The 11,928-nt window shown below is 41.1% G+C and overlaps 1 protein-coding gene across 1 annotated transcript in view; it reads left to right on the top strand.

Moving 5' to 3' along the window:
* The first annotated feature begins 2,181 nt into the window (after nt 1-2,181).
* LOC110041552 (uncharacterized) overlaps nt 2,182-11,928 on the top strand; it is a 30,291-nt gene continuing 20,544 nt past the window's right edge. Inside the window, exons 1-8 of the mRNA XM_089299080.1 lie at nt 2,182-3,902; nt 4,927-6,263; nt 6,424-6,487; nt 7,147-7,375; nt 8,423-8,769; nt 9,291-9,526; nt 9,802-10,094; nt 10,773-11,111. Coding sequence (XP_089155206.1) covers nt 2,204-3,902; nt 4,927-6,263; nt 6,424-6,487; nt 7,147-7,375; nt 8,423-8,769; nt 9,291-9,526; nt 9,802-10,094; nt 10,773-11,111 — 4,544 coding nt within the window. The 5' untranslated portion in view covers nt 2,182-2,203. The remainder of the gene's footprint in view (nt 3,903-4,926; nt 6,264-6,423; nt 6,488-7,146; nt 7,376-8,422; nt 8,770-9,290; nt 9,527-9,801; nt 10,095-10,772; nt 11,112-11,928) is intronic.

The raw sequence follows: 11,928 nt of genomic DNA, 5'->3' as shown, positions 1-11,928 counted from the left end.
TTATAAGGATTTTGTTACATATCCCGAAGCACTCAGCAACTGTATTGCATGGACTTCAGCCTGGATGAACCAGGAAAGGATATGTAACATGGTCCTATAATGTCACGCACGACGGATAAATAACTATGACGATTTAGTTACATATCCCGAAGCACTCAGCAACTGTATTGCATGGACTTCAACCTGGATGAACCAGAAAAGGATATGTAACATGTTCCTATAATGTCACGCACAACGGAAATATAACTATGAAGATTTTGTGACATATCCCGAAGCACTCAGCAACTGTATTGCATGGACTTCAGCCTGGATGAACCAGAAAGGATATGTAACATGTTCCTGTAATATCACGCATTACCGAAAAATTAGGTGGCTTTTGTAAAATATCCTGTAGCACTCGGCAACGTAGAAATACTGCGAGGATAATATGTGGCTATATGGTGATTTTTGTCTCTTAGAAAACTGGTGTACCAGGGACTTCAGTCTAGGGTCTAACCCACGAATAAAAATAGTAATTTAACATTTTAGTAGCTATCTAGTCCCCATAAAATCTAAAAGCATGACAATACGTGTAAGTTGTGATATAAATAAAGGATTAATCGGATGACTTAACTTGGTGCGTTCGGCTTGTTGAGTTTTGAAGCTGTTGTCTTGATTCGATGCTCTAGGAGGTTGGTCACGGGCAGCGCTAGCTGAAGACAATTTCTCGGTTCTCTCCGTCGTTCGTGTTTGGCGGTTTCATTTGGCTTTCAACAACTGTTTTATGGTTTAAGCGACAACCGATCCATATGTACAGGCAGGGCGCTTCTTTGTTGCCTTTCCCGTGAAAAGAAAAGCCTCGCATCTTCTGTAACTCCTCGAGGCAAAGCCGATTGGAAACTGGCTCAATTTCGTACAAATGCGTCAGCAGAAATACCATATCTTCTAACTCAGAGACAAATCTCGTTTTGTGTCCGTTTTCAACGACCGATGACGGGTTCATTCGAAGTCGAAGTCTTTAGTATATATGACCGTGCAAAATTCCCACGTTGTGAAAATTTATTATAAAATATCAATTGTGTGGCCAGATCATATCTGAAAATAACCAGGTTACTTTTGTACACAATTAATTTCTCTCATTGAAAGCAATTATCGCAAAACCACAATACACCGAATGCAAATATGGCGGATCACTCGGTCAGCGCCCGGGACGAGTTGCATGAAAGCGAGGCTAGTGAGGCTTTGATGTTTTGTTTTGACAATGCTTCCCAGAAAAGTCTTGCTTTGTCGTCGATCTGGTCTGTTTTATTTAGCTGTGGCTACGAGCTGCTGTGTTTCTGAACGCCACGAGAAGGGATATAAATTTTCCACCGTTCGCCTCTTAAGCTTAGGGAAAATAGTGGATCAATGCAATTCGTTGAGACGAAGGAAAGGAGTTCACGATCGCCGCAGGAACTAAAGTTTGTTCGCTACATTTCACATTAGAAGATCTTAGAAAAATCGTTTAAATGACGAGCTTATGTGGTGTCTGGTGGTGTTCCAACACGATTTACATGGCCAGTACCTTCCCCAAAGTAAAGAAAAGCTCCTCTTGAAAAACATCCTTTGTCTCAAAGGAAGAAGTTGACTTCGCGTCCACTCGCACGGAATCGCACGAAACAAATACTACGGTGTAATAACCAAGCGAATGAACTTCAACTGCCCCCATCGTTGTATCCAGTGAATGCTTTGAGCCAAATGAAAACGACTTGGAGCTAAATGCGGTCGCTTACACATTTTCTAAGATCTTCCAGCCTGAACGAACAAACTTTAACAGTTCCTTCGGCGATAGTAAACTACTTACCTTCGTTTGTTTACCCTGAGAGGCGACCGCGGAAACGAAAAAAAAAAAAACACTTTCTCTGCTGTGGAAGATTTCAATTCCTTCTGGTGGCATTCAGGAACACAACAACTTATAGGGAGGACGAAACAAAAACAGACCAGATCGACGACGATGCAAGACTTTTCTGTCACAACAAAACATCAAAGCCTCACTAGCCTCGCTTGCGTGCGACTCGTCCCGGGCGCCAACCGAGCGGTCCGCCATATTTGCATTCGGTGTATAGAACCGAAAAATTCTTGCAATGACAGCAACATAACAGATAAATGACGTCACCCCATAGCAACCAAACCTGGCAAATATTTGAGCTTCCGGTTAGCTCTGGCTCGTGATGTGACGGTTAAGATGGCGTCGCTCGAAACAGTTTCGGCGACTGAAGAGATTTCTTCGACTTTTGACAAACTTTTAAAAGACGTTTCAAGTGAACTCAGCCCCGAAGAACTTAAGCAGGCTGTATCTTCTATCAAAAGCAATTTTAAAGGAAAATTTGAGGACCAACAAGAACAGGATTTGTATTCATGTTTGCATTTACTTGCTAATCAAGGTGTCGTGTCCGAAGACAATCTTACTTTGTTAGAGATGTTTGTTGCTGCTAAAACATCCAAGAAGGAGAGAATCAAAGAAAAGATTCAAGGTTTCAAAATTGTCCGCCAGCGAGAGACAAAGACAAGGAAGGAACTGACTGGAAGAGACAACGACTTGAACCAAGTGATGACAAAGCTAACGACAGAGAGTTCGAGAGTTGTCAATTTGCACCGATCGAGTGGCGTAGGCAAGACAAGGCTTGCCATAGAAACGTTCTCCAAATGGCCAGGGAGAAACTTTAAAGTCGACTTTAGAGGAATAAATGAGATGAAAAGCGTTCACTTCCACGTCCTGAACGCATTAACCGTATCGGAGCAAACCGTCTTAGTCTACGAAGCAAATCCAGTCATTGCTCGAATGGAACAACTGAAGCGAGACAGCCAAAGCGACATCTTGTTACTGCTGGACAATGTTGATCAATTTGCGGGAGGAAATGGAGAGGCTTCGGCTGACCTGAACGCGAACTTTGTGACGTTTCTCACGAGACTTCTTGGTCCCAAGACTGATGGAGGAAAATCAAAGTTGAAGATTTTGTTGACTTCGAGAACGATACTTAGTCACGACGACATTCTCGATGTGGATAATTACGAGGTAAAGGCTTTGGAGAGCGCTTTCTCAAGCTCACTCCTTCAAACCCTCGGAAATCGTAACCTTGAAGACGATCAAATGGACAAGTTGGTAGGAATGTGCCGTGGGAATCCCCTCATCCTGAACGGGATGGCCGCTATCTTAAGGCAGAAGATAGCAGATGATAAAAAGCTCCTTGAAACCATAGAGCAAGAGATAGTGACCGAGTCGTCAGAAACGGGATTACCACTTGCAGAAAAGGTTACACCGGTTACCCAGGAGAGAGAAATATTTGACTACAAGAAGGAAGGGATTGAAAAAGATCAAGAAACCTGCTTGAGAAAAATGTTTTTCTTCCTGCCGAGTAAAAGGCTAAAAGAGAGTGCCGTTTCTGTGTCGTTATTCTGTCGTTCTTTCTCCGCCGAAGCAGCTGCTACCATCCTCGGTGTGGACCCTTCGGAGGCTGTTATACAGCTGGAGGGCTTGCGAAACAGCAAAGTCGTATCGGTTGATCCAGAGGCGAAGGTCCTTTCTTACGACATTCATCCACTGATGCGAAAGTTTCTACGAAGCATCGGTAACAGTAACGTTTTCATCAAAGTTTACGAGAAAGCAAGTGACCGTTTTTGTAGACTTTTCATGTCCGACATGAAGGACATTGCAGCTATTTTGGACGAAAACTACATCGACGCTTTCAACAGATTTGACCTTGACAAGCCAAACTTTGAGCTTGCCTTGAACATCTCACTGAACTCAGACCACCTTCTTATTCCAGAGGAGCACCATGAAAGTATTATGATTTGTTATCTTTTTGAGGCTATGCTTGATGAAAAACAGAGGAGAAGCATTTTCAACTCTTGGGCTAAAAAGGCCGAGGATGACGGAAAGAAGGGTGAGCAAAATTTTATTGTTTTATTGATTTATCGAGGTGGCCCTGTGTCTTTTCTGGCTTATAACACAGCTGTAGTTCTTACAACCTGAAAGGAAAGCGGAAACATAAATCATCTGACCGACATTAAACAAAAACAAACCAACATAGAAACAAACAAACAGTTCTGGTTTGAAGAATGAACGAAGGAGTTGGGTTGTTTGTTTGTCTTGTACTGCTTTGTATATTTTATTGATAAATTTGTTCATAGTTAGTGGAGGTGTCGCCTCTATTAACTATGATTTCTTTATTGATTTATTGTTAGTAAACTTTCTTTTATGAATTGATTGGCTTTCTTTCTTGGGCCATACTACTCAGTATGAAATTGATTTTAGAAATCATTTACAGGAAATTAAGAAAAGTATATCAACGCGAGAGAGGATTTACCTACATGCATGTGTTAAGGGCCAAAAACACCTTTGACCGTCTACATTTTGAAGGATATTTGTCTGGTCGAGCTGGAAGGCGTGGGCTTTTCCAGACCAATGCTGGTCTGTTACAGATGAACAAGCAACTGGCCGTTACATTTTTGTTTTGTGAAAATGATTAATCAAATGGCCTTGCTTCTTTTCTTAATGACTTATTGTATCTTTGACTATGATAAACAAACAAACAAACAAACAAATAAATAGTGGCGTGTTAAAGGAGCCACAAGAAGGCCATGAAAATTCAATCCCTCTAACGGGTGTAGAGAGAAATTGAGTACTAGCTTATTTGCTTGTTGGTTTGTTTTTGTTTCGCTTCATTGATTGCTTGAGTTATGATCAAAAGATATTTGCTAACCCAAAGACATGCAAAAATTGAAGAAAATACTATTGCTTGACATTTGATCGATTGATCGATCGACTGAGTGATTGATTGATCCCGATTGGTCGATATTTGTCCTTTGCCTGGGCCTGACTGCATAGGTCGTGGTAATTTCTCCTTGAGTATGTAGTTAATTAGTGGTTGTTTATCTATCCATTTATTATTTTTTTTATTTTGTTAGGCTCCTTACTTCGGGCAGAACTAAAATGCAGAGAAGCTTTGCAGGTTCTGCAGCTGGAAGGATGGCAAAGAGCTTTGGAAGTCCTAAAGATGGCGAATGAGTCACTGAAAACAGTACAGAAAAAAACCAAACGCAGTGAATTCTTCAAGCTTACTCGGAGCTCTTACCTCTTTGTCCAGGGTGAAGTGTACCACAGAGCAGGGAATATGGCAAAGGCGCTAAGAATCTTGCATCGGTCTCTGAAGATAATGGAAGACATCCTACAAAGTCACACCAGTACTACCAGATGCCTGAACGCCATCGGCAATTGCCACAGCAAGCTGGACCAGCCAGATGAGGCGATAAAGTTCTATACTAGAGCTTATGAAATGAGGCAGGAGCTCTCTGGCTCAATGAATCACTTTGACATGCCAGCTTTTAAAGGTCAGATCGGTACAGTCTATGAAGGAAAAGCTCAAATCTATCGAAAAGATGGACAGGACGACGAAGCAAGCAAGCAATTTCGCAAGGCAAACGAATGCTATCAAGAGGCCTTAGAACTCGCTAAGGAACTCAAAATACCAGGAATGTTAAACACAGCGATATTGAACAGAAACATTGCAAACACGTACGCATGGCTAAGAGAGCTTGAAGAAGCCTGCCAACCTGCAAAGAACGCGTACGAAATCAGTAAGGACATTCTAGGAAATCATCCTGACACTGCACGAAGTGCCTTCCAAATGGCAGAACTTTGTCGAGGTTTAGAGGACTATGATGAAGCGGAAGATTACTACGAACAAGCTTGGAAGATTGAAAATTCTCTGGGACAAGGAAACCACAGTGAAGTTATGGTCAGAATCATTGAAGCTTACGAAACGTCGCTTACAGGCTTGAGGAAGGAAGAATTTCAAAAGGAAACGTTTGAGTTTTTTCAACGTTGCTGGAACGAAGAAAGAGAATTCGAAGGATTTGAATTTTCTTTGGCCAACAGGAAAGTCATTGATTCGATTAACAGACGGCTTGGTGGCTTGGCTGACAGGCAGACGCAGAAGAAATACCAAAGAGAAGCTCTTTGGTTCTACGAAGGGGCATGGAATTCTCCAGACACAAAACAGCGACCGGATCGTCACAGAGAAGAAATTCTTCAAGACCTTTTGCGCTTGTGTACCATTCTCCGTGAGAAGGATCTGCTCAAAAAGTACGAAGCCGAGGCATTCAGATTTTATGAAAAGCTGTGGAAAAACAACAAGGAAAAGATGGAAAAGCAAGATAGAATAGACATTCTCGCCAAGCTTGAAAACTACGCGTCATCACTTAAGGACGAGAAGAAGGCTCAGCAGTATGGGATCTTGTTAGAGGTATTTATTGAAGTATTAAACTCTTGTACACGTAAGCGTGTAGTATAATCGAAGAATGGCCGTTCTGGACGAGGCCAAACTATCTGCAGCTTTCCTTCGCCAGATATTTATTATTTGTCTTTTTTTTAAGTACGCTTTTTTTTTTTCAATCTATCAACAGTCAAACAAACGGAGCGCTACACTTGAAGGATCCCTTAAATCTCTTTTCTCATTTGGATCAGCAGGTATTTTGGTATCACTGACTATTTTGTAAACTATGTATAGCGATGTAATCATTGCTTGATCGATCTTAGGTGGAAAATTGCTTGGCATAGGAATTGCTTTAATTAGACCTCATTCACGTTGGCAAACAATAAAAATAACTTTGAAGAAGGTTTTGAGCACTTGCCAAGTTGTAATGGAGGGGAAATTATCGTTAGTGCTGATATTGAAACTAACCTTAAACAGCAAATGTTAAATCATTGTGGTCAACGAACTTATTTCTTAACTCCTTCCCCCCGTCCAACCGTAGAAACGTTTAAGATTGGACTCTGGAGATCGCAAGATGATGTCGTAGCTTAAATACGTGTAATTTGTTAAAGATGTGTTACTTTAAGTTGAAAATAAATAAATAAATAAATAAAAAATAAAAAAAATACACAGAGAAAAAAAAATGTCGTAGCTAAAAAAAGTCAATGAAGAGTGTTATTTTTTTCTCTCGCGGAAGGATCAACCAATATGAGAATCTTTACGGAGTTATGCAGAGTTATGGCAGAATAACTTAGTTTTATAATAATTCAGTTGTTGGTAATTTTCCTGCGTTTATTAGCAAAGTGTCGTATTATTGGTAAAACATCACTAAAAATCTTGAGTAGCTGAATTTCGGTTTCCTCGGTTAAATTAGCTGAAAAGCTGTCTAGCGATGACGATGATGATTCTGATAAAGAGGTCGATGATCAAGACGATGATGACGATGATGACAATGATGACGATGATGATGATGATGACGATGATGGTAGTAATGGTAGCCAAGACCTCACTGAACAGTTATCACAACTTGCAGTTGAAGAGCAGGAGCTGGAGGAGCTAGAGAATCCAGATGATCAAGAACCAGACAAGATAAAAATACTCGAGTGAGTATTACAAACCGAAGGCATACTGACGTTGCATAGGTGTATTGACCAAAAAATACTCTTTTGACCCAAACTATAATTTGATGTCTGCAGGTGATGGTTCGTTATCTTATATTCTGATTTGCCAGTTCCCTCTATGAGACGTACTTGCAGGGAATCATGGTAGTTGTATTCATCAACTTGGACAGGATATCTCATAGAAGGAATTGGCCATTCGTTTGCTCTTGCTTTTTTTCATGCGTATCACCAGGTTTGTTAGTCAATGATTATGACAACAGCGCGTCATAGTGCGTTTTGAAAAGGCAAAATGGCGTGAATTTAGTGATTTTTGTGTACTTCTGATCCCTTCTTAAGCTTATTCAAGCTTAATATGTACCGTTATGCCGCGAAATCATCTTTCTTAGACTCCATATTTAAATTTCCGACAACGCAACGTCGATTGACACAAATTACCATAGAGTAACATGGTGGCAAGCTGGTTATTAAAAATGAAAACCAAACCCTTCGTATTGGACCCAGTTGAGGAGCTATCTTCTTGAAAGTAAAGAGAACCCATAAATATACTTTATAGTTTACTCTGATGTTCATCCGAGATTCCTTCTTAAGTTTGGTTAAACTGCCTCCTCCTCCTTCTATTCAAATTTGTTTGAAACAGTGTTATTAATTTGAATATTAATCATATTAATGTAAATCTAGACATCCAGAATTGTTGTTATTACTTAGAGCTGGGCAGGGTCAAATTGTAGTCCTTGGTATTGCCCTTGTGTAGCATGCAGGTCACAATATTTGTTAGTACCTATAAGATTCTAGCATCTCAAGAAGTTCTGCCTTATCTTTCATATGTATTGTCCGACTACAGAAATCCGTGTGCAATTGAGACATCGTATCAATTTGACCAGAGCAATAGCAATAAGTAGCGATCAAGTTAGATAGTTTTTAGCTTTTTTCTAATATACTTACTCTCAGGTATTTGAATCAGTGCGCATATTCATGTTTTCAGAAAGCATTTCATTTACATGTAACCTGCACGACTGTCTTCCCTTTCAGAGGAACAATAACTAGTGAAGGCACCCACTGGGATTTGGAAAAGTGCGCTCTACACATGACATTCCCTCGTGGTGCTGTATCTGAGCCCACCGTGATAGAGGTCCACAAATGGAAACCCACTGCTTGTTCACCCCAACTCCAAGAACATGAAGCTGTTGTCAGCAACGTAATTGAAATCTCGACGAGGAGTGATGAAGTTCTGGAATTCGAAGCCGAGGTGAAACTGACACTCTCTCACAGTGCGGCTGACCTACATGGCTATGAACTGGTGATATTCAAGTTAACTAACAAGGAGACAAATGAATGGGAGGACGTACTTGGAACTGTAAAGTTTCAGAGTCTGTTAGGTTAGCAAGCTTCCTTTTTACTTTCCACACGCCTTTATCTTAGATTAACGATGTGGAAGTACGTTGGTAGAATGGTTAATCCATTGTAATTGGGATTCCTCCACCATGAAGATGCAGATACTGCCAAGCTATTGGCCGATTTGGGAAGATGCCCTTAGTTATTTTGCCGCTGAGCTTGCACCCACCCGCAACTTGACTAGCGATCGACTAGGCTATTTTTGGTGCGCCAGTTTTCTCGATGCGCTCCAACTAACTGAACGCCTGGAGGAGGTTAATGGTAATCTCTCATTTTTCCAATTTTTGAACATGTGTAGAGTGCTCACATAATATAATTAGCCAATCGAATTTGTCGAACTAAGCTCTGGCTCTACGCAGATTGACCGTAACTCTGTAAATGGCAACGCTCAAATTAGAACCGGCCAGAAGTTGCAAATTTTGGTTTTACGCTAAAGAACTGCGATCTCTGTAGGAGAAAATGGCTCATTATGTCATATTTCTTTTTCTCAACATATTAATAACAGAACTTGAAGACGAATATCCGTCGGGCAAAGATATTCCTGACTTTCACTTCCCCATTGTGCAAGCTGAGATAACAGAATGCTCAACATACGCGGTAGTCTGTCGACTCAAGTCATCTCCATCTTATGAAATTACATCTAACGGTGGTTCCTTTAACCTGCCTGAATATCCAAATGTATGCGTTACCATCCCTAAGAAGGCTGTTGCGCCAAAAGCAAAGATTCCGCTGCAAATAAAGGTAGGCGTACTTTCACGGGGTAGTGCATTGGTGATCGACCATATAATCTCCTTTCACTACGCTAGAAATACTACCACCAGTTACGAGTTTGGGCTAAATGTGTATAATTCTACATATCTGTGCAGTGAAACTATTACGATGTGACCACCTAGCCCACTATCGCGGTTGCTTTGGCCAGAAGAGAACTTAGTCAGTCTTTAGCTATATAGTCTTTCAAGCATTTGTTAGGTATGTCTTGAGATCATGGCTCTTTGTTTGTGTCCTCGCGCTTCTAGGTGCACGAAATTCCTCGTGAGGAATTTAAAGGCCAAGAGGTTGTGGTCGGACCTATTTTGCGAGTCTCCTGCAGTGAAGTCGTCGAGTTCTTGAAGCCCGTCACGATCCAGTTACCAGTTTCTCTAGGAGACGAACAGCTCGACATTCCTGACGTGTCAAAATGCCATGTTAGAGTACTGTTTCTGAGGTCCGAGGAAGAACGAAAGGAATGGGTTGAAATCACTGAAGATGTAAAGAACTCGACTAGATTTGACGGCAAGACGGTCAGATTCCAGGTCCAGCGTTTCTCTGGGTACGAACGTAACTCAACTTTGTTTACAATTCACTCAGTACAATCTGTGGAGTGATTTATCTTTCAATAATTTCAAAGATGACACCATCACTCTTGAAACTTGCTCTATCTGAGAGGTGAAGCCGTCGGCAACCGAAAGTTTGTTTTCTCTTTGATTTGCACAAACGAAGTGGAAAGCTTTGGTTTTAGAATTGTAACTGGACGGGTTTGTTAAAAGAAATTGACAATACACATAATCATTTGGCTTGTTCTTGTAGCTGATATAACGCGCGCTCTGATTGGCTAGGGCATTATTCTCCCGTAATGCCCACGTGCCGATTACGAGTTTGCAAAAGCAAAGCAAAAAACATATAATAAACAAGTTATTATCCGCGAACGTTTGGTTCTTACAGAAAAATCTCAAAGCTCGGCCTTTCCGTATTGACCGAGCGTTAGCAATTTCTCGGTTTGAGATTTTCCCGTAAATCTTAATAAGTAGTTAGTTAGGAGAGAATCGTTGAATTTCTGTAGAGAAAAAGACTCTTTTTTGCTTCCCTTTTCCCGCGCTATTAACTGTCGAATTGAAAATTTCCTTCAAAGTCTTAATCTTGATTATTGTATGTTATGTCTAAGGGCTACATTCTCTCAGCCTTCTGCTTTCAAGTCTTAAAATACTTCAATCTTTTTTATTTCTTTCAGATACGCGTGTCTTCTTGACTGGCGCGTAAAAGATTTGAGCGTTGCTGGAGTTATTAGGTATCTGTCGAGCCTTATTTTGTGCCCTCCACAGCTAGCAGTGTTCTTCGCTTACTTTCCTCCAGAGGAACAACCTGATTCGCAAGATATTTTGTTCCTCATTTGTTGTGCCTCTCACCTAAGACGGCAAGTGACAAAAGAGTTACAAGAGAAGAACATTAACTTCCCAAGCGACGTCGAATCGAAGAAAAAGATGATATCGGGACACGATAAGGCATATGTTTCTCTCTCAGGGGGGATCAGGGCACTTGACGAAGATGACATGGAAAACGTCCATCTCAGGTAACTACGTTATGGATACATACAAGCAACAACCTAGCCATTTTGTCAAGTTTTATAACATGAGAAAAAAAAATGTCAATAATCAATTGGTACTTCAAAATGACTTTATTTCTTTTTCAAAACACTTATAACAGCTCCAAAATTGATTTAGAAAAAAAGAAAACAAAAAGAAAAAACAAAAAAAAAAACGAAAAAAAGAAAAAAAAAAAAGCAAAAATAGATTCAAGAAATGTGAAGAATTTGGAACCAAATTCACCTTAAGTTCAAATTCGCACTAAAACAGCATTAGCAGTGAGTGAAGAGGCGAACAAATGCCGGCTGGGCCTACTCGGCTCGGCTCGGCTCGCTTTGCTCGCCTCGCGAGTAGGCCCAGCCAGTGTTTGTTCGCGTCTTCACTCACTACTGAAAGGCGCCCCCTCGCCGGCCTCGCGCCGGGGCGGCGGGACCCTCATTTGCACAGAGAGCCTAACTCTGCATATGATGGTGGAACAGGCGCCAAAAGGGGGCCTTATCGATCTCGCTAAACCGCCAAGCGCCATCTCAAGTTTTTTGCGGAAGTGCTTTGGTAATAAAGTTGGCGAAAAATACATCGCAATCAACGGGGTTTCATTGAAAAAATCGCCAAGCCCGTGGTCTTTGCGAGATTATCTTTGCAACGCATGCGGTAAAACATTTACACAATGCCACACGCTTCACGAGCATCGCAAATTTCACTGCCCAAATTTAGTAACAGAAAAAAAAGCCGAAAACCCCATGCCCAAACTGTGACAAAATTTTGCAAAAACTCGGCATGGTAGCGAGACATGCAAAAAACGGG

Source organism: Orbicella faveolata, unplaced genomic scaffold (genome assembly GCF_042242905.1).
Source record: "Orbicella faveolata isolate gen_17 unplaced genomic scaffold, um_ofav_v1 contig_34, whole genome shotgun sequence".
In the NCBI taxonomy this organism is placed as follows: Eukaryota; Metazoa; Cnidaria; class Anthozoa; order Scleractinia; family Merulinidae; genus Orbicella; species Orbicella faveolata.
The sequence above is the reverse complement of the archived record's forward strand: the minus strand, read 5'-3'. Positions and strand labels throughout refer to the sequence as shown.